The 21,521-nt window shown below is 39.9% G+C and overlaps 2 protein-coding genes across 2 annotated transcripts in view; one reads left to right on the top strand and one right to left on the bottom strand.

Moving 5' to 3' along the window:
- Positions 1–3,197: 3,197 nt before the first annotated feature.
- LOC135479554 (trafficking protein particle complex subunit 1-like) lies at positions 3,198–8,797 on the bottom strand. The gene is made up of 4 exons (XM_064759445.1): positions 8,660–8,797; positions 7,559–7,629; positions 5,184–5,322; positions 3,198–3,976 (listed from the first exon to the last, which is right to left on the bottom strand). The coding sequence occupies exons 1-4, from the start codon at positions 8,756–8,758 to the stop codon at positions 3,848–3,850; spliced, it is 438 nt and encodes a 145-aa protein (XP_064615515.1). The 5' UTR covers positions 8,759–8,797; the 3' UTR covers positions 3,198–3,847.
- Positions 8,798–9,044: 247 nt separating this feature from the next.
- The window catches only part of LOC135479287 (uncharacterized), a 30,446-nt gene continuing 17,969 nt past the window's right edge, over positions 9,045–21,521 (top strand). The window contains exons 1-9 of the mRNA XM_064759107.1: positions 9,045–9,104; positions 10,519–11,930; positions 12,374–12,497; positions 14,097–14,226; positions 16,060–16,219; positions 17,562–17,597; positions 18,170–18,250; positions 19,817–19,933; positions 21,368–21,466. Coding sequence (XP_064615177.1) covers positions 10,686–11,930; positions 12,374–12,497; positions 14,097–14,226; positions 16,060–16,219; positions 17,562–17,597; positions 18,170–18,250; positions 19,817–19,933; positions 21,368–21,466 — 1,992 coding nt within the window. The 5' untranslated portion in view covers positions 9,045–9,104; positions 10,519–10,685. The remainder of the gene's footprint in view (positions 9,105–10,518; positions 11,931–12,373; positions 12,498–14,096; positions 14,227–16,059; positions 16,220–17,561; positions 17,598–18,169; positions 18,251–19,816; positions 19,934–21,367; positions 21,467–21,521) is intronic.

The raw sequence follows: 21,521 nt of genomic DNA, 5'->3' as shown, positions 1-21,521 counted from the left end.
TGTTTTTACTGAAGCCAAATTTTACTTCATTTAATATTTTGTTTTTTGCCGACCGTTTGAAATGTCACTCTCTTTATACAGGTGACGGACGCTCTTGCAAGACATACAATTTTCGAAAATCCAGTCTTAAGGACGGCATATATTTACCGATATGTGGAGACCACTGCCATCCTTTGACGTGTGCACCCGACCATGACATTGTATCTGTATTCATCTACACCATCGTAAGGTCTCGCTGCATACGCAATGCTTAACGTCCAAATCCACTTTATAACACACGGTCTGTCCGCAAACTAAGACATTTATCCACCTTTTGCAACTACTGACACTGATCATCAATATTTCCTCAGAAAATCTCAGTCGAATTCGAAAATAAGGTCTGTTTTTCAGCTACTCACCGCGTGATGCCGTCTAACCGATTGACCTAAACTGGTACGTCAATCACGTTCACGTCTATTGAGAATCTGACATCATGTAAAATTATATCACACATGCGCGCATGTGCCGCGAGTCAACATAATTTGAGTCCGGGGCCAATCATATTTGACCTATAAGAATGTTTCCCAGAAGAGCTTCGTCCGCTTCGGGAGCGGTAGTTCCAGGGTCGATCCTGGGCCGAGTCACACCTAAGACCTTAAAAATGGAAGTTGTAACTTCCCCATTTGGCGTTCAGCATGAAGGGGACAGTGCAACGACTGGTTGACCCGTATCAGTATAATGGCTCGGCCGGTGCGGTTTACTTGCCTCTGGTAAGTCGTCTCAGTGAAGCAGCACTAGATAAAAGAGCGGTGGAAATTCGTCCTGCAACAAGGAGACACATTACATAGGCCTACACCTTAACGATTCCTTCGTCGTTATATGACTGAAAAATTGTTGAGTACAACGTTAAACCCCAAGCACTCCCTCACTCAAAATAATAGCTGCACGTCCGTGAGTAGGGCTCAGAAAGCGAGATATTATAGAATCACCACTTGCATACGCCACGGAATGAGACTTAGTCGTGGCGAATGTAATTCACTTCACTTTTGCCTATGTGTTTTACCGTATTTTCGTTGCCGAAGGCTCTGTTCCCAAATACATATTTTACTCGGCCGTGAACTAGACCTTACCCAATATGGATTGCTTCTCGGCCGTGAACTAGACCTTACCCAATATTAAACGATCACAGCCGACTTTTTGGCTAACAATTTCCTCTCCCATTGATGACCAAAGCCGGCCTTATAACGCTTCGACCGGTATACGTATTCGATATACCAGTGGATCGAAAAATCTCTGAGGTGTTTTCAACCGTATCCATTTGGATACTTGCAAAATAGTGTTGCCATATTTTTTTTTTTGGAGGGGGGGGGGGGCGCATAATTTGCTGAACCGATGACCATTATCCTTGTGTTTCCCTAGGGAGTTGAGATTTCAAATTAACTGCTCAATATGTGGCATAATAATTGTACAATGTTCAACGAAATCTTGTAAACACAGCAGCTGTCATCGTCTTTCGACGGCAAGATATAGAATTCTCCGTGATCCAATTCTTTTCGCCACGCATTAGGGCTACCTTTAAAACATACCTAATCTCGCTAAACTCAATTGCTGAGAATTGTGTGGCTTTGGTTATAACCGGCGCCAATGTTTACAAACACTGACAAAGCTTGGACACAGGCCTATACCTCCAGGGACAAGTTGCTCAGGCTATAACCCACTTGCTTGAATCCCATAGTTTATTTTTGTGAATTAAAATAATTCAGTCATGGAATGGTATAATCACGGTGACAAATTGAGACCTTACACCATAATATCTGCAGAAAATGATCAAAACGGAAGATTTTTTTGTGTTAAACCTGCGTTATCAAAGAATCCCCAGCAGAGTCCCTTTTATGCTGGCCTTCACCATTTTATTACTCTCATTTCATATGTATCAGAGGCCCCCACATGAACCCCTTCTGGCGGCATGGGAAGATACCGTTCGGGAGATCCCAAAATTTAAAAAAAAAAAGAGGTTAGTCAGGAGTGTAGATACCTTTTCTCCCCGTCAAAACTATGCTAAGGAAGCTGGGAATATATTGGTATAATTTCCTGAATTGTCATTGAGATCATCACGGCGAGATGCTGAGAAAACTTTGGTGGATAGAAACTGTATCTGTTCACTGATACATTTTTGTGAAGTCGGAGCAATAGATGTGACACTAGACAGGACCGGTTCATTTCTAAATGGGCACAGGAAAGTTCACATACAAAGCTGATATGTTCCATCCTCTAATCTTCATGCAACACAACATGATTTTGGCTCTCCTCTCCCTCATGTATAAATGTTTCGGTCAAAGCCGGTTATCTGAGCTAAGGTTCACTTAGATTCTTACACTCTTCATACTTTTAGACAAGCATGTACATTGAATGATGAGCAGAAGACAGAGTATAATAGTTGATCCTTCACACAAAGGAAGAATCACCTAAATGTCAAAAGTATCAGCTGGACAGGGTTTCGGTTATATTTTCACATGCTCGCCCCCTCTTTACAGGACCAGAAAATGCTAGCATTAAATTATCCCGTAGAAAATGTGTTCTGATCAATGTTGAGGAAGTTTACTTGTGATCGATCATTTGAACAGGATTCTACGATTGTTCTTCCCTTCTGCGGCAAAAAAAAAAAACACCTATCAACTCTCTTTTGTTATAAAGGGCTTGTAACATGAAAGAAACAATATCTTGATTATGGCACTACTTACATACAGTATTTTATTTATTTATTGGATAACTGCTTTACACTCAAGAATATTTCATTCATAGGGTGGTGGTAAGCAATATGGTGGGACAATACCCATGCCCATCCAAAGGTTGCTGACAGACCATCCTATGTACAAATTGGGGAGGACACCAGCATGTGCTGGACTTGAACTCACAGCCACCATATTGGTGAGAGGTTCCTGTTTCATTGTTCTGACTGTGGAATAAGAATACACCTATAAAAAGGCTATTAATATCACACTTTTGAAGGTCTTTCCTGCCAATCCTAAAATGCCCATGACAAATAACGGACACAAGTTCTGCTGCTTCGTAAAACCTGAGTGACTCTTCACTGAGCTTAGAGAGTCCACCAAAAAATACTTGCTGCTGCTCTGCTGGCTGTTTCCCAGTTCTGGCTGGTTCTCTCCCAGTTCTGGGTGGTTCTCTCCCAGTTCTGTTGCACCCAGTTTTGTTAGTTTCCTCCAAGTTCTGACTAGCTTTCTCCTGCCACTGGCTGGTTTCTTCTGAACTCTGTCTGCTTTCCTCTTAGCTCTGCCAGTTTATTCACATCTCTCACACAAGCATCATCGATTGCGAAGTCTCACCAAGATTCCATGCACAGTGATAAAGGGGAATCCACAAATGTCCTGCCCCAGGCTTGAAATGGACCCGCACCAGGCATACCTGAAGTTTTCTATCACAACTACACTTGGCTTGATTCACAAGTGTGTCACTATGTCTTGGTAGCAAAATTAGCAGTCCTGGTGGCAAAATTAGCTATCAGTGCCGCAACTGGCAATTAGTGCCTGATTGCTACAGACCAGTTAGAGGTCTGACCGGACCTCTAAGTCAGTTAACTTTGACTGGGTGGGATGGTTCGTGTCTCTAGCATGGAATTCATATGATAAAGCACTGTAAATATGATGGATTGGGACTGTCCTGGTGATCTGGAACATTATGTTTACTGGTTAAACCTCTCAGCGAACACACCTTGTAGTGACAGACCCATTCATAATGGTACCGACAACTGGCATCACATGCAATGACAGCATTGAAAAGTTTTGAGTCAGTTGTCACAATCTTCATACATGTATTACATCTTCAATAAATGTAGTATAACAGGTATAGACTATGACACTTTGGAAGCAAAGACAGGTAATCCTCTAATGTAGTCATCCAGCTTTTGTTTGAACAGTTCACTAGCAATGGGCTCTCCCAATGCACATAATGGGTTCTTCACAACATACTCCACAAAGATCTGAAAATGACAAAAAAAGAAGAGAACAAACTGAAGAAACCATTAATTTCAAAACAAGCAAAAGCACAAAGTTATGAGAACAGTATGAGAAATCCAATCACTTGCTGCAGTGGGCATTCAGATTCATACAAGTTAGACATTAAAATACAAATGGTACAGCAGTATGAGTGAATTACCCGCAACAATAACCTAGGAATAAACTAAATATTGAAACCATGTCTAAAATTTTAAGATACACTTTACAATAAGTTTAACGGTAAAGACGCCTTGAAATTAAAAACCTATAACTCAATAATTACCCTTAAATACACTCAATGTAGTACATTTGGTTAATATTATTATGCTTGTCATGGTTGTGAATAAACAAAATGTTACAAAACAGAAATCTGTAATGAGTTCAAGGACCACTCAAGTTCTAGTGTACAGTTTATTACACGGCCATAAATACTTTCGGCCATCACTAAAAAATATGTAAATACTGACCTTTCAACTTAGTGTTGCCCTACTCTTAACATCTTTTATTTTAGATTTTTCTCTCAAATTTCAACTGTTCACTTAAAATTCCTGTCTTTTTCATTAGCCAGAAAAGCAAAAAAAAAAAAAAAACAAACAATTCCCTACATGTATAAACCAACACTATTCTTTCAGATGACGTCAGGCAACGAGAATTAAAACAATTTTTCCAAGGATGGCCTTGTTTCCTCATTACTGAGGAATTCTCAATAACCGATGAAATCATTACAGCTGACCTACATCTTTATGCTTGATAGCCTACATTATAAGATTTATTTATTTATTTATTTGATTGGTGTTTTACGCTGTACTCAAGAATATTTCACTTATACGACGGCGGCCAGCATTATGGTGGGTGGGCATGGCTCGGGGAGAACCCACGACCATCCGCAGGTTGCTGACAGACCTTCTAACTTACGTACATTATAAGAACCTATAATATTTATTAATGTATTTGATATTTCACACCTTGCTCAAGAATTCTTCACTTGTATGACCATGATAAGTAAACCTGAGTGCCCAAAGTAAACCACTGACTTTCACCTGGTACCCGACAAACCTCCTGACTGAAACTTGCAGATGAAACAGCCAGAGCTGGATTGGAACACGTGACCTCATTGGTCAAGATGGTGACATGTCAGCCAACAACCAATGGTAATCACTAACACAGATGTGACGGCATACTTTTACTTACTGTGCTATAAATTTGATGAAGCACATCTCTACAGTTCCCAGCATTAAGGTCTGTGTTCATAATGAATTTCAGTCCACTTGGTGTCTCATAGAAATGTAGTTTGTACTGACTCGTCCTCAAATTCATGAATCCTTCCCTCCTAATACACAGTCAAGGACAACTCTGACAAGTTGGTGGCAGGTTGTAAATCCATACATAAACATGATACAATAGCAAAGTCATTGTTTAAAACAAATGTCAGATCTCAAAGCATGATTGGCCTTTGATAACCGAGTGACCAAATGTGCTCTCATACAAGACTTATGAGTACCAGATTGGTGTTTTACGTCGTATTCAAGAATATTTCACTTATACGACCGCAGCTAGCTTTATGGTGGGAGGAAACCGGGGGGAAACCCAGGACCGTCCGCAGGTTGCTGACAGACCTTCCTACATATGGCCGGAGAGGAAGCCAGCATGAGCTGGACTTGAACTCACTGCGACCACATTGGTGAGAGGCTCCTGGGTCATTGCACCCTGCTGGCGTGCTAGCCGCTTCGGCCTGCAGGGTTAACCGGAGCTGGACCCTTATCTCCACAGCCAGCCAATCAGTGCCAATTCTGTATCCATTTAACTACTTAACACCATGCGAACTCAGAGGCAGAGGTATTTCTGCCGAAGCTGGTAACCTATATACCTATGGTTTGGAGATCAAATTTGCATTTTACGTTATCTCAAGGTTGCCTATCTCTGATGGTAAATATGATCTATACTATACACTGACAAAATGAATCTGTTAAATTTAACGGAAAGTCTGTTATCTGAGTGATACCAGAATGCACTATGTAACTGTAGTAGTTTCTCTGCTATCTGATTGGTCAGTTACCCTCCTATCGGTGCCCGACCCACTCGATACGGCAAAACCTTGTTTCCACACACGCGATATGGTAGTTGCTATGGGATCATTCAAAAAAGTGAAATATAGGCCTACTTCATTTCTGTGTAGCGCAGACAGTGTAGGGACATCATTGGGAATAGAGCGATTGTGAACAAGACAAAAACATCTAAAAAATAAACATGGAGAAGTAAAGTAAATAAGAAGTGACAACTGGCATCTCTATCGATGTGATAATCATACCACTGAAACTCTGAGCATTTCTGTTGTAAATATTACCTCTAGTGCTACTTGACACTTGCTTTTTGCACAGTAACTATCATTCCATTTTGGGGCCTCCGTGGCTCAGTCGGTTAGCGCAGCGTAATGACCCAGGAGTCTCTCACCAATGCAGTCCCTGTGAGTTCAAGTCCAGCTTATGCTGGCTTCCTCTCCGGCCGTAAGTGGGAAGGTCTGCCAGCAACCTGCGGATGGTCGTGGGTTTCCCCCGGGCTCTGCCCGGTTTCCACCCACCATAATGCTGGCCGCCGTCGTATAAGTGAAATATTCTTGAGTATGGCGTAAAACACCAATCAAAAAAAAAAAAAAAAAATCATTCCACTTTACTCACAAGTTCGACCACTGCTGGAAAGTGAATGGACTAAATGCAAATGAGGAGGCGTGTCATTGTGTGATGTCGTAGATAGCAATGAGCTACAAATAGACATGATTTGCATCGGGCCTGTGTAAGGCATCGAAGTAGTATAGGAAAACACAACCACCCATTTTTTTTCCATAAATTTAGTAAACTTTAAAGCTCTTCTGAATAATAAATTTGTTATCATGTTTGGTTGAAGGGGGATACAAAGTAGTTACATGGTGAGTGTGAAAACTGATAGTGGTCCAGCCTGCTGGCTCAACCTCCATCAATTTCCACACTCAACATGTAAATGCTCCATGGAACCACTATCAATTTTCACAGTCACCATGTAAATACTTTGTGTCCCCGCTCCACCAAACATGACAACAAATGGTAGGTCTACTTTCAACATTTTAAATGAAACACCAATCACTAATAAATCAATAAATAAAAAAAATTGTTTGTAGTAGCTCTATGTCATTTAACCCATGCTTTACATTCACACGAAAGCTTTACCTTTTCAAAAATACACATTTATACATTTACAGGGCTCAATTTGCTTGGTCACTCACTCTTTTTTAAGAGCTCAAAATAAAAATGATGACCTCAAACTGGGCCCAGGCCTTCACAAGATCACTTAACACGATGCAAATATTCATAATCTCAGACTCATAAATGATTAATTGATGTATTTTATCCGTTTCCATGATATTTTAAAATTACACAAATGAGATTTAATACTTTTCAAAATTTTAAATCATATTGGATGACCTCAACTTTTGTCTTTATGAAGAGCTTCAAATATCAAACATTTTGACGCCAGATGTATAAGTGACCTACAAGCAAGTTTCTCTGATTGACTAAACATTCAGCAAAGGATACATATCCAATGGGGAAATCCTGTTCACAAATGATTTTATGGAAAAAATCATACCATACATCAGCTTGAACTCCTGTAAAGACACATTCGATATGGTGGATTGGTGGAAAGATAATATAAGGATGAAGACAGTAATCGTTTAATATCCCAGCAATCAGTCATGCGTCCAAAAATAATCTTAATTGTTGTTTAATGCCACTTCAAAAGAGTTTCCCACTAATACCATGGAGGCTGCTAGCCAATATATGGGTGGAGGAAACGAAATTACCTCAGTGTCCAGAGCAAACCAAAAACCTTTGGCAAGGATATTAGAGATCTTTAACAGGTGTAAGATAGGTCTTGTTGATGGAAGGCTTATTGGTACCAGGGTCCCCAGAGCAATGGGAGCCCTGAGCAATGGGGAATATTGAAAAATTGATGACTTTGTTGGCTGCAGACCACTTCTCAGATGCTCATTGTGAAATGCAGATTATTTAAAAAATTGACAACATCCTACCATGTGACATATACTTCAACTTCACAAATACCAATTTTGTTGGCCCAAGACAGTTAGAAAACTGCCTAGAGCTGTCATACTAATGTACCATTCAGTGTGTTCACTACCATATACTGGTACCAGGCCAGCCAGTCATGTTTCCTTACTCTAACCTCTCAGTGCTGATGTTTCTGGAGTGACAGATTTGATCCCGCGGTCTCCCGACTTCAAGGCAGACACTCTAATCATTAAGACCTCAAAACGGTCAGCAACATGTAAACACAAACCTAGTCTTACAACTCCTCATCTCCCTTTCCAATTTTTTGGCAGTTGTAAAGACTAGGGTAATGTTTCTGTTAGTTTATAACGAGCCCTACTCAGACAGATATTCACTGTGAGAAGCTGGTTCTTCAATGAATTGATATCACTCTACCACGTGACAGCAGCTTCTATTTCCAAATTCCCTAATTTTGTGATTGTAATTATCATATCTCACAAGAAAACATCCAGGCATTCAAATATTTCTCAACAGTCAGTGTAGTCGGACCCCGGAGTCAAAGTTTGACACTGACAATCGTCGGTTTACAACAACAACACACTACATTCAGGGTTTCAATCAGCTTCTCACCTCGTCCTTGCTCATCCCCGGTTGCTTCTTGCGATTCCACTCATTATAGTACAGGCAAGTGCCATTTCTATCAAAAATATACAAGTTGAAGACAGTCATCGTATTGACTTTACGAAGACAAGCATAAATCCTGACAATTCGCCCCCAAACCGGAAGTTCTCTTTCTCACGTATCAGTTATCGAATCTATAATTCCGCTAAGAAATGTAAATCCAAACCACGACAAAAACAGATTCTGTGCATTAGTTGTATAGGCAAATTTATCAGTCATTTTTGTCATAAAATACTTGTAAATGTTATAAAGAGACCACTGCATCATTTCAATTTTTTTTTTTTTTTTTTTTTGTCAACGCGTAGTGATTTCTTTGCCGGAAGTCCATCTGACAACTTGTCCGATCACGCAAACTCCAAAGCGTGTGGCAGAGTTTGAAAACTCCGAGAATTCTGTAAGTTTCTTACAAATTTGTTTGACATACTGCTTTTGACACCTTATGAGGTGAACAGATTGTTACAATAGGCATCTAATAACTTTACTTCAAAGCAGATTTTTACATGACAAGTGAAATCAAGCAGACTGACGAAAAAAAGTTAGTCAGAAAAGTGCCTTCTCTCAGAGCAACTTCTCTTCAGATGAATGATAGTAGTACGACTGCACGTAAACGTAGTGTATACACTCTCTGATTAACACATTTCTACCATAACCACTTTCCAAAGACCTGCTTGAGGAACTGTCATGCAGTAGCTGAGCACAAGCAGTCTTGCTCATTTTAAATGGAGCGGCTTCAGATTAGAACTACAGTATGCCATCAGACATGTCAGACGATCAGTCTTATCATAATATCTGTTGCAAGCTGAGTTCCAGTCAGAAATTTCGGACTTTGATATTTTCAACCGTAACAGTCAGGATTAGACACAATGCACAGTCAACACATTGTTTATTTATTTATTTATTTGGTTGGTGTTTTACACCGTACTCAAGAATATTTCACTTATATGACAGCGGCCAGCATTATGGTGGGAGGAAACCAAGCAGAGCCCAGGGAAACCCACAACCATCCACAGGTTGCTGACAGACCTTACCACTTAAGACCTGAGAGGAAGCAAGCTCAGCACATTGTGATGTTTATGCTGGAGTGTCTGTCATGCTAGTCTAACTTTAGGAAGTGTTGACAGCACACTGTACCTAGTCGGCATTATAGACTATACATGTTGTTTGGCATTATTGAACAAGTATATTACCTTTCAAGTATCGTCTGTAGTTGTAGAGTACAGTTAGCTGTGAAGAGAAATGGCAAATGCCAGGATTTCGTAAGGAACATTGAGCTTCCCCAGCTTTTGCAAGGTAAACTAGATCCCCCCCCACCCCCCCGCCCACATTGAACTAACTGGAGACTTTGAGACTTGCAAAATCAAAAATAATTTGTGACATTTGCATATGGGAGACAGAAGACACCTGAACATTTGCAATTTTACTTGTTTGCCTGCTCACAAAGGGCAGTGAAAACGCTGTTAAAATAACATCTGAGTTAAAATAGTACAGCTAAATAAGTCTGAAACCAGGTTGTCTTGACATTCACAATTTATATATGCTGTGTACATTGTTCTCTTGTCTTGCATACTACAATTTCTTGTTATTATCAGCCGTATTTCCCTGAATAGCATCCGTTTTTGTTCATTTCCCTGTACCCTCCCATGTTATCTCTCACCTCGTCGACTGCTTACAGCTTCTCGTCTCCAGTACATTTGTTCTGAGTGGCTGAAAGGGTTCAGCAGCCAGCAACATAGCATGATATGTCACCAGCAGTAATACTTCGTCATTATGAAGTAAATAATTAATGAATTAACTTTATTTGTTTACAGAGAACATGGCTTCATGACAGAGGTCTGTTGTGTGCTCTGCTTCCCTAGAAGATCTTGTATCTCACATGATTTAAAATTACCCTCTCCATTCTATGGCTATCCCCACGACCTCAACATTGGGATTCTGTAATTTTGCAATCTTTCGATAAAGTGGGATAGCTGGGACTATGGAAGAGGAGCTCACAGGAAAGGGCCTGGCTCAGAGTGAGCAGGGATTCGTGGACTGTGGTCGTGACATTCCTGGGGAGACTGGAACAGAGGAAGACTCAACAACTAATGCTCTGTTTGCTGGGCACCTGCTGCAGAGCAGCGGTTCTGGAACTCTTGTGCAGAACACTGCAGCAAGTCCGTTGTTGAGGCGCAGCCTAGGTGACTCCAGACCTGAATCAGAGGCTGGGACTGCAGAACCCATGTTGTTTTCACCAATCAAAATGCTTGACTTTGATGAGTTTGAGGGGACAGGAAACCACTCACGGCTTCCTGGTGCCAGCTTGTCAAAGTCTTCTACACCTAACCCAAAGTCTGCCACAAAATCTGGCACAGCTCTCTCCCCTGAACACCCAGTAGCTCTGTCTGTGGGTGAGATGGAAGCCAGCCCAATTCTTCCTGAACATTACATGGAGAGTGCAATGGAGAGGGAGCTGGAGTGTCGGCTGATGGACGCTGGCAGAATGGGTGAGGAATCACCTTCAGACAGGGGCTCGCGCGAAAGGTCGCCGGTCATTGACGGTGCTGAACATGAGGATACCATCCAGAATCGCTTTCAGATGATGGCTGGGCGTCCTCCCCGACAGGATTTCAAGGGGAAAGGTTTCCAGAGACCAGAGGTAGTGTCTGGTCAGAGTGAGGTAGGATCCCCGCAGATGTACCCTGTGCGCATGGGGCCTAACCACAGAAATGATGGCCTGGCCAGTTACAAAATATCACGCCCTTCCCACGTGCAGGGAATGGCACAAAATGACTTCAGCAGTACGGGTACCAGAGTTACCCCCACCAACCAAAAGCCATGGCAAGGACACTTCACAGGGTTTCCTCACTCTCAGCCCATCTCTCAGGGAGCATTTGGGGGTAAAGCAACACAGCAGCCCATTGGTAGCAGGGTATCAGGTCAAGACAGATCTTCTGGTTTTCTTGGGTGGGCACAGGACAAGGGAGGTAACTCTCAACAGGTGCATTTAAGAGCGGGTACTTCTGTGCCACTTGCTGGAAATGCGTTGTTTTATGGAAACGAGAATCAATCGGCTCAAACAGACAGAAACAACTCTGAAGCATCCATGGCAACTACCTCCCATTCAGCTGTATCAAATTTGAAAGGGTTTGAGTTTCAGGACACAGCAGTGTCCAAATTTTCAGTACTTGTGCCCGATGAGTCCCACTTTACACCTCAAGTTTACCAGGATTTTACATCTGCGGTAAGATAAAATACACGGTAGTTATCAATTTTGTCAAAATGTTGGCTGTGTGCTTTACTTCCTTAGATCTTTGGCCGCACGTGGGAAGGTCTTCCAGCAACCTGTGGATGGGCATGTGTTTCCCCCAGGCTCTGCCCAGTTTCCTCCCATCATAATGCTGGCGGCTGTCATATAAGTGAAATATTTGGAGTACGGCGTAAAACACCAAATAAATAAATAAATGCTTCCTTTGAAAGTAAATTTATTGAGCATGTATACTGTATTTCCTGCAGTTATTGAAATTAACAATCACTGAACTGAACTCTGGCTATTTAGTACAATTCATTTCCCAACTGTTGTTCAACTGAAAATCCTAATATTTAATTGTATATCTTGCAGTGCTACCTGGGACAATAATAATATGTGTATTAACCAGTATCTCTGATTTTATCTTTGGATTTCAGCCTCAACCTTCTTCACCTCCTATGTCAGGAGAGCTACCAATGTTCAGCCATCCAGAAGGCAAGGATATGGATGAGGTCCTTGGGCATCTGAAGAAGGTCATTCAACAAGGGCAGGCTTTAGTAGGTAAGTGTCACATTCTTATTTCAGATAGCACTGCAGATATATTACATTAGATAGCCCTACAGATAAATTATATTAGATGGCACTACAAATACCGGCCCCGATAGCACAGTTGGTAGAGCACTGCAGATATATTAGCATCCGCTTCGGGAGCGGTAGATCAAGGGTCAGTCTTGGGTCAAGTTACACTTGAGACCTTAAAAGATGAAGGTGTGACTTCCTTGCTTGGCATTCAGCTTGAAGGGGATAGTGCAACAACTGGTTGACCTGTATCAGTATTATGGCTCAGGTGGGGCCGCTTACTTGCCTTCGGTAAGGCGTCTAAGGATTTCTTCGTCGTCATTGTTAAGTATGACCTTAAACCCCAAGCACTCTCTCACTCACTCACTACAGATAAGTTACATTAGATAGCACTACAGATAAATTACATTAGATAGCACTACAGATAAATTACATAAGATAGCACTACAAATAAATTACATTAGATAGCACTACAGATAAATTACATTAGATGGCACTGCAGTTAAATTACATTAGATGGCACTACTGATAAATTACACATTAGATGGCACTACAGATAAATTAGATAGCACTACAGATAAATTACATTAGATAGCACTACAGATAAATTACGTTAAACATTAGATAGCACTGCAGATAAATTACATTAGACAGCACTACATCTAAATTACATTAGATAGCACTACAGATAAATTACATTAGACAACACTATAGATAAATTACATTAGATAGCACTACAGATAAATTACATTAGATGGCACTGCAGTTAAATTACATTAGATGGCACTACTGATAAATTACACATTAGATGGCACTACAGATAAATTAGATAGCACTACAGATAAATTACATTAGATAGCACTACAGATAAATTACGTTAAACATTAGATAGCACTGCAGATAAATTACATTAGACAGCACTACATCTAAATTACATTAGATAGCACTACAGATAAATTACATTAGACAACACTATAGATAAATTACATTAGACAGCACTACATATAAATTACTTTAGATAGCACTGTATATAAATTACATTAGACAGCGCTACAGATAAATTACATTAGACAACACTATAGATAAATTACACTAGACAGCACTACAGATAAATTACATTAGATAGCACTACAGATAAATTACATTAGATAGCACTACAGATAAATTACATTAGACAGCACTACAGATAAATTAGATAAAATTAATATCCACTTAGAGTTTTGAAGTAAAATACAAGCAGTGGTTATCTGAAGATCATTATGTACTCCGTAACTCTTCAACCTTTCCAGTCACTAAAGCACTTTTTTAGAGGAATATGTGCAAACTATTATGATGAAAATGATGCTAAAATATCATTTGTTTGCATCATTAAAAATGTAAGCTTCATGAAACTGTGCAAATTATTTCTCTGCAGTTGAAAAGGTTGGAAGAATTAGGTTATGTCTATTTATGTATTGTGACGGCACAAAACGGTGTAATATATATTCTTCATATTAACACTATCCAATGTCAGACAAGTGTTTTTGTATCTGTTTCACATATTTCTCATGCTGGCAATACAATTTCTGTTCTTTCTTTCAGGTAATGTAGAACATGGCAATGCAGATGGTGTTAGTGACCTTCTTGGGGGTCAAGGTCATTCAAGTCAAGTTCCTCGAGCAGCAGATTCAAATTTTTCTCCCAGAAGCCAGGGGAGCACTTTGTGGTTTGAGTAAGATGTAGTCTTATAGCTATAACATTGTAACACAACACTTTCATGCTTATTTGAAATTAATTAACCTCTTGACTGCTTGAGAGTTACATCTCATGAATACACATTTTCCATTTATGCCCATTTGCTGCTTAGCATTGTGTTGCCTCTTCTCTTACTGCTAGGCTCTTTGTATGTTAGTGGGTGTTATCACATCTTTCATGCATTTTAGTGGAAGGAATTTTCAACTGAATTTCAGTTGTGTATGCCCGTACCTTCTCATCAATTTCAGATGCATTTTCAGAAAATTTATTGCACGATGCGTTGCGAGGGCTGTTGTCTTAAGTCATACGCTCTCTGTTGAGGGGTAGGGGATTACCGGTAGTCAGATCAGTGAGCCTCACCAGCTTGGCAAGATGGGGAGAGACGAGACAGACTGCCGGGTTTTTAAAGGTTCAATTTTGGCGCCAGTGAACAGTTGTAAGAGGCAGAGATGGACTTGGTGTTGCGATAAATGTCAGGATGTAGAAGAAAAAAAAAAAAAATTAACTCCACGAATATTGACTAAGCACATGTTTGTAATTACAGGCTTTTCAGCCCGCATCCTTGCCGTTTGCCTACAAGTCCTGCATTTGACACAATGAACATGTGGACTCTTCGATGAGTATGTGAAGTGACTAGCGAATAACCACCAGTTCTTTCACTTTTGAGTCCATGTTTATCACAACAACATGTGGTGCAGGTTAGCTGAAAGTTGGGGGTGACAGCCAAAAGTAGATATAGTCTCGTAAACATAACCTTAAAGGTTTTATTGCCACATTAAAAATAAAACCTGGTTCAAAAGTTTTTTCACTGTAGGTAATCGTTCATTCACCAATATATATATACCTGACGGTAATTTGGGAAAACTGCTTAAAAAATATATTGTCAGTGGGATACATACGAGCCGTGAATTTCCATAATGTTTTAATCAAGCTTTTTGTTGTGAGTTTGTTATCTGGTAAAATTTCTAAAGCCAGTACCTGTAGCAGTTGTTCTACATGTAGTCTTGATTTTTGCAATCCATATACCCACATACGCTTTGCATATTTTCTCTCACTAACATTCAACTGAAGAGTTTGTCAAGATGCTTCAGTTTAATTGAAGTTCGATTGAACTGAGTGAGGTTTCCCAGGGATGGGTGTTAAGGGACATGTTAGCGCATTTACTGATACCATGTCATATTCTGCATCATTTGTAACTTTTGAGCATACCTTTATAGTGATTAGTAGATGAATGCATAGGAGAATGTGGCAATTCTTCTCTTTACTTTAGACATTTATTATGACACAGAACATATATGTTTAGGTGTTGTGTCTGGCAATGACTCCAGAGTCTTGCATGTCCCAGACCTGCAACTGCCAAATGAAATCTACATATGAAATTTCTCGTGCGGGAACTGTGAAATCAGGCCTTTTCTAACCACTTGAACTTTTCTGTGCGAACACTGTTAATGTACTTTCTGTCAAATTACCAATGCGTTTCACAGCAATACGTACTCTTCAGAGATCAATATTTTCTCATGGCAGTGAGTGCCTCACGGGAAACTCCTCTGATATACCCGCTTACTGTCGGTGTGTCTCAGTAAGTGGGTGTCTGTAATTAATGAGAAGGTACGATAAGCCGATTTCACAAAGTCTTAAATTTTAGCCTTGGAATACTGCAAATAAAAATCGAGGCTTTTGAATTTGGGCTGACTGAGGCTTTTAAATTTGAACTGACTGGAACTTTTAAATTTGCACTAACTGAGACTTTTGAATTACTGACTGAGGCTTTCATGTAGAAGTAAGACCGATTTCTATTTTCTGATCACAGCACACGTGGTCACTCAGAACCGTCCAACCCTGTCTGCCTCGATGATGCCTCACAACGTATATGGGGAGACAACTCTGGCAGATACCAATCAGATCCAACGCTTGTGGCAGAGAATCGGTTCTTAAAGGAAACACTGGAGAAAGAGCGATATCGCAGAAAGGTACAAACTCGAGTAACACTTATTATTAAAAATGTAGACCCACAGTACAGTATCTTCTTACAGAAATGTAGAGAAAGATTTTTATGTATTTCTCATTGATGTGTGTGATCAAGGGGGGTAAACAGAAATGTGAAAAAGGGTGTCCAGGCATCCCTTTTTAAGGACATTCAGTTGTAGCCTGATAACCCTATGTTTGTGATACGTGTAGTTGTGTATGAAAGGAAGATAAAGTGATTTACTTAATCCAGGGTTCGCACAGCCATTGAAACTCGTGGAATTCGTGGAAAAACGAAAGTCTGATTCAAGGACTTGAAAATCCTGGAGAAAAATAAAAACTCGCGGAAACTCCTTGAAAATTCTGGTGTTGGGTGGGAGGAAATGTTTGTCGTGTATGTCAATCTTTTTTTCTCATCAAAACGTGAAAAAACTGAATTCGTACAGCTAACCTCTCAAAAACACTCATACGTGAAGTATTTATATTTAAGTAATAAAATATGGTTCTAAAATTTGAAAAAGTTGTAATGCGACCCGCTTACCATATTTCTTGTAAAATTTGGGACACCTGGTCTGTTCATTTTGGCCAATATTCATGTAATTGTAGCAGGAATAGTGAGTTACTTTTTTCTCACATGTTTAGACCATCTAATGATCCACATACTCATATCTTTACTGGTAAAGAAATGTAATATTCTACTTTCAACACTACTGATATTTGTCCTAAATTTGAGAAGAATTAGGGTAATAGATTTTAGGAACTTTGTTACTGATTTTTAAACTGTAACAGGTGCACAGACAAGGTTGGTATTTTGGGTATAGGTAAGGTTATTATTTGAGCTATGCAAAATTTCAGCTGGAAGTATGCAAATCGATTTTTTGCTGAAAATTTCTCTCGCAACATCTGTAAAAATTATATAAAATCTTTCCTTGAAAATTGCACTTTGATCCTGGAAAACTGCTGGAATTTCTTTCCTATTTCTCTGTGCGAACCCTGTAATCCTTGTGATAAAAAATCAATAAGTATCTTCTTACAGCAAGGGGGCCTCCGTGGCTCAGTCGGTTAAAGCGCTAGCTCAGCATAATGACCCAGGAGTCTCTCACCAATGCGGTCGCTGTGAGTTCAAGTTTCCACCCACCATAATGCTGGCCGCCGTCGTATAAGTGAAATATTCTTGAGTACGGCGTAAAACACCAATCAAAAAAAAAAAAAAAAAATCTTACAGCAATATTCTAAAGATGCAACTTTCTGAATTTCAGAAATGAAGTCTGCAAATTTGGTTATGAAATGGTAACGTTAACAGTAAATGGTTTGTATACTTTGCCTGTCTTATTTTGTCTGTTGCAGCATTGTGAAAGCCATATACAACAGTTGAACTCAAAGGTATGTATATAAGGAGCCTCTCACCAATGTGGTCACTTTGAGTTCAAGTCCATCTTATGCTGGCTTCCTCTCCAGCCGTACATGGGAACCTGCAGATGGTTGTGGGTTTCCCCCTGGGCTCAGCCCGGTTTCCTCTCACCATGATGTTGGCTGCGGTCGTATAAGTGAAATATTCTTGAGTATGACATGAAACACCAATCAAATAAATAAATAAACAGGTATATAAGGAGATGACACTAAAAGTGCAAAGATGCTTTTCCAGGTAACATTGTTTCATGGAGCATTTCAGAAATGCGTTGTGTGTATATGTTACCTTTAGTGTAGTACTTGAATATTCCGAAAATTTCCGTTTCCAGTATTGTTATGCACGTTCTAAATCACAACCCAGAAGATTTGTAATTTTTTGAAGTTCCCAAGAAATGAAAGAAAGCATCAGTATTTTGCATGTGGTTGAATATGAAAAATGTTACATGAAATGATTTCCTTTGTTGCATGTGTGGAATGTCTGTCGAGTTAAATGTTTGCTTTTTCACGGGTTTTAACATGAAACTTTTACTGTATTTGGTTTCCAGCTATTGGAAGCACAACAGCAGCTTGCCGTGGTTGTTGCACAGAGCAATAAGAAGGACTCAATGGTAGAGCAGTTGGATAAGGTATGTATATAACTGGCGTGATTGCTCGACATTCACCGCTCACACAATCTGTGTGAACTGCATAATTGTCTACTGTGATGCCTCATTGCTTGTGACCTACCTCTTTGCTTGTGACCTACCTCATTGCTTGTGACCCATCTCTTTGCTTGTGACCCATCTCTTTGCTTGTGGCCCATCTCTTTGCTTGTGACCTACCCCATAGCTTGTGACCTACCCCATAGCTTGTGACCAACCTCTTTGCTTGTGACCTACCTCTTTGCCTGTGACCTACGTCTTTCCTGGTGACCTCTCTCATGACCTCCCTCATTGCTTGTGACCTCCCTCATTGCTTGTGACCTACCTCATTGCTTGTGACCTACCTCATTGCTTGTGACCCACCTCTTTGCTTGTGATCCACCTCTTTGCTTGTGATCCACCTCATTGCTTGTGACCCATATTGCTTGTGACCACCCTCTTTGCTTGTGACCACCCTCTTTGCTTGTGACCAACCTCTTTGCTTGTGACCTACCTCTTTGCTTGTGACCGACCTCTTTAATTGTGACCTGCCTCTTTGCTTGTGACCTACCTCATGCTTGTGACCTACCGCTTTGCTGGTGACCTACCTCTTTGCATGTGACCCACCTCTTTGCTTGTGACCAATCTCCTTGCTTGTGACCTACCTCATTGCTTGTGACCTACCTCTTTGCTTGTGACCTACCTCTTTGCTTGTGACCTACCTCTTTGCTTTACGATCACCACTGAACAGAAACATTGCCATCTTATAGAAAAGAACAGAGGAGTACAATGCTTGAACCAGCTTGTTTTATTGTTACTATTATTTTATTATTCCCGATACAATAAAAATTGAAGAACTCCCTATTCATTATTTGTCACAAATAGATGGTCAGATTTTTTTGAAAGCCCTCAAAAACTCCAGCACTGCCTTGGACTGCAAAATTGAATCTATTCACAAGGTATAGAGATTATTTTGACATTAACCTACAATGTGACAAGAGCTGTTTAAATATGTGTACATGCGTATGGTCGTGGGTTTCACACGGGTTCATGGTGTTCCAAAAGGGCAAGTAGCCGGCATCAGACAACTGTCTACTGTCGTCCCAGTTGCCACCTACTTTGAATATTCTTACTGTTTAAGTCAGTAGTAATTGTCACTTAACTGCTTTCAATTCAGCCGCCTACTTTTCAACTCTGACCTCCTTCTCCGATTCTAAATGAAAACCCTGCGGGTTCTGCCCGATTGCCTCTCACCATAACGCTGGCTGCCGTCCTCTAAGTGAAATGTTCTAGTGGACTTCATCTGAAGTTTGGTAATGTAAAAAATGCAGGTTCAGAAGAACACAAAGGCCCTACAGTGATACTTTTGACGCAACACTTGAGTTCTTCTGACAAGAAATTAATCAGACTGCATTGAAAACGAAAATAAATTGTCGTATAAGGTGGATGATTCGGTCAGAATCAAGCAAAGTGCGCTACATGTCCCTGAAAAATACTAAAACATTAGGTGAAATACAGTATACAGGTGTGTTATGTTCTCTCTATTGATCTCTGTTGTCGCTGTTATTGTAGCAATTTGCTCAGGTGGTGGATGGCTGGAAGAGGAAAGAGGCTGATTCAGAAGAACTCCTCAAAAAGCTGAAGGCAGAGAAGAGTCAGATGGAGTCCTCTCTTCAGCAGCAAGCTGCAGTAAGAATGCTCAGTTGTTTGAAGATACTTTGTACAAATATGTAGACTTTAAACTGTATCTCAGAGTAACATCTTCTGCTGAAATGCTAAACTTGTCCGAAAGATAGAAGTAAAAAAGAAAAGAAAATGACATACATTTATCCAATCTGAAAATCTTTTCACGCAGTATCATTGACTATTATATCGGTCTTTGTCCGCTAATTACAAAGCTCTCAGACCTGGCCTTAATTACAAGACATTTTATTATTCTAAAATTACAACAAATTTCTATTCAGGTGGGATGGTCTGCCGGCAACCTGCAAATGGTTGTGGGCTTCCCCTGGGCTCTGTCTGGTTTCCTCCCACCATAATGCTGGCTGCAGTTGTAAAGGTGAAATAATCTTGAGTACGGCGTAAAACACCAATGAAATAAATAAAATAAATCAAAGATTAAAAGTTACTCTACACTGTCATTACAAATATGTTCCTTTTTAGCTCGCCTGTACGAAGTAAGGCGAGATATTGTGACGGGCAAAAGTGTCTGTGGTGTTGTCCGGTTAAGCTTATTTTTCCTCTCCTGTTCAATGGAGTTTCACACATGGATGGAAGGTTAAGCTTTTTTTTCAGCTCCTGTATAATGGGATCTCATGTATGTATGGAAGGTTTTTTTGTTTTTAATTCTTTTTGAAACATTTATCACTCTCATGTTTAAAGGAAAAGAAAATTTAAATATCAGTCAAATACCATTGAAAAGAATATGCATTTCCGCGCATGCCATAAAAAAATTCTAATATGTACCTCAATCTTATAAGTGAAGTATTCTTGATTATGGCATAAAACATGAATCAAATAAATAAATAAATAAATATGGCCTACTTATGGAAGGTTGAACTTTTTGTATTGGATTTAGGGTTTTTTTGCCTTTGTGAATAATTTCATTTAAGTTGATAGACTTTCAGTGTAAAAATTTACTTGTTACATACTTTTTTTCTGTAGTAAACACATGTTTTCTAGAAAGCCTCCATGCTTACATTTTCTGGTACAAAATGTCTCTGTGACTATTTTTTTCAAGATTTATGGACTGAATTTACCTCTTTGTGGTAATCAAGAAAACTTTCAATTAGTGCTACAATTTTTGTGCTGCATGTAAGATTGAACATTTGTAACCTTTGCATAGGATATCAGATTGACCCACTTGCAAGGATAGTTTGCAAAGGTCCATTTAAGCCTTGCATAGCTTTGGGATCCTAAGGCACCATCATCATGGCACCTGGCCTTAGTGTAATGGTTTACAGGGGAACAAGATTGCATATTTGCCATAACCAAAATATCACATACACATAATTCTTTACACCACAAAATTTCCTCACCTCAGGGTTTTAAACTACCTTTAATCAGCTTCCCATAGATTATACCAGCTGGAATAGAGTAACATGATTATTTCATTTTTTCTAGGCACTGAAGAAATTTGAGTCCGATTTAGCAGGGTTAGTAGAGGAGTTGAGAGAAGAAAGGGAAACAGCCACAATATCCATGGATAAACTAAACACCCAGGTAAAGTACTGAGGGGTTAGTTGGAGTGGGGGAGTGGGGAAGGCTTAGCTACATA

Source organism: Liolophura sinensis, chromosome 12, assembly GCF_032854445.1.
Source record: "Liolophura sinensis isolate JHLJ2023 chromosome 12, CUHK_Ljap_v2, whole genome shotgun sequence".
NCBI classification, from domain to species: domain Eukaryota; kingdom Metazoa; phylum Mollusca; class Polyplacophora; order Chitonida; family Chitonidae; genus Liolophura; species Liolophura sinensis.
Note: the sequence above shows the minus strand (reverse complement) of the source record. Positions and strands in the feature narration are given on the sequence as shown.

Excerpts from the sequence above, each read along its gene's own strand:
- LOC135479554 (XM_064759445.1), bottom strand. The coding sequence starts at position 8,758 with ATGACTGTCTTCAACTTGTATATTTTTGATAGAAATGGCACTTGCCTG. Across the intron at positions 7,630-8,659 it reads CGGGGATGAGCAAGGACGAG|GAGTTCAAGCTGATGTATGG; the intron begins GTGAGAAGCTGA and ends GTGTCTTTACAG. Across the intron at positions 3,977-5,183 it reads TTCATCAAATTTATAGCACA|ATCTTTGTGGAGTATGTTGT; the intron begins GTAAGTAAAAGT and ends TGTCATTTTCAG.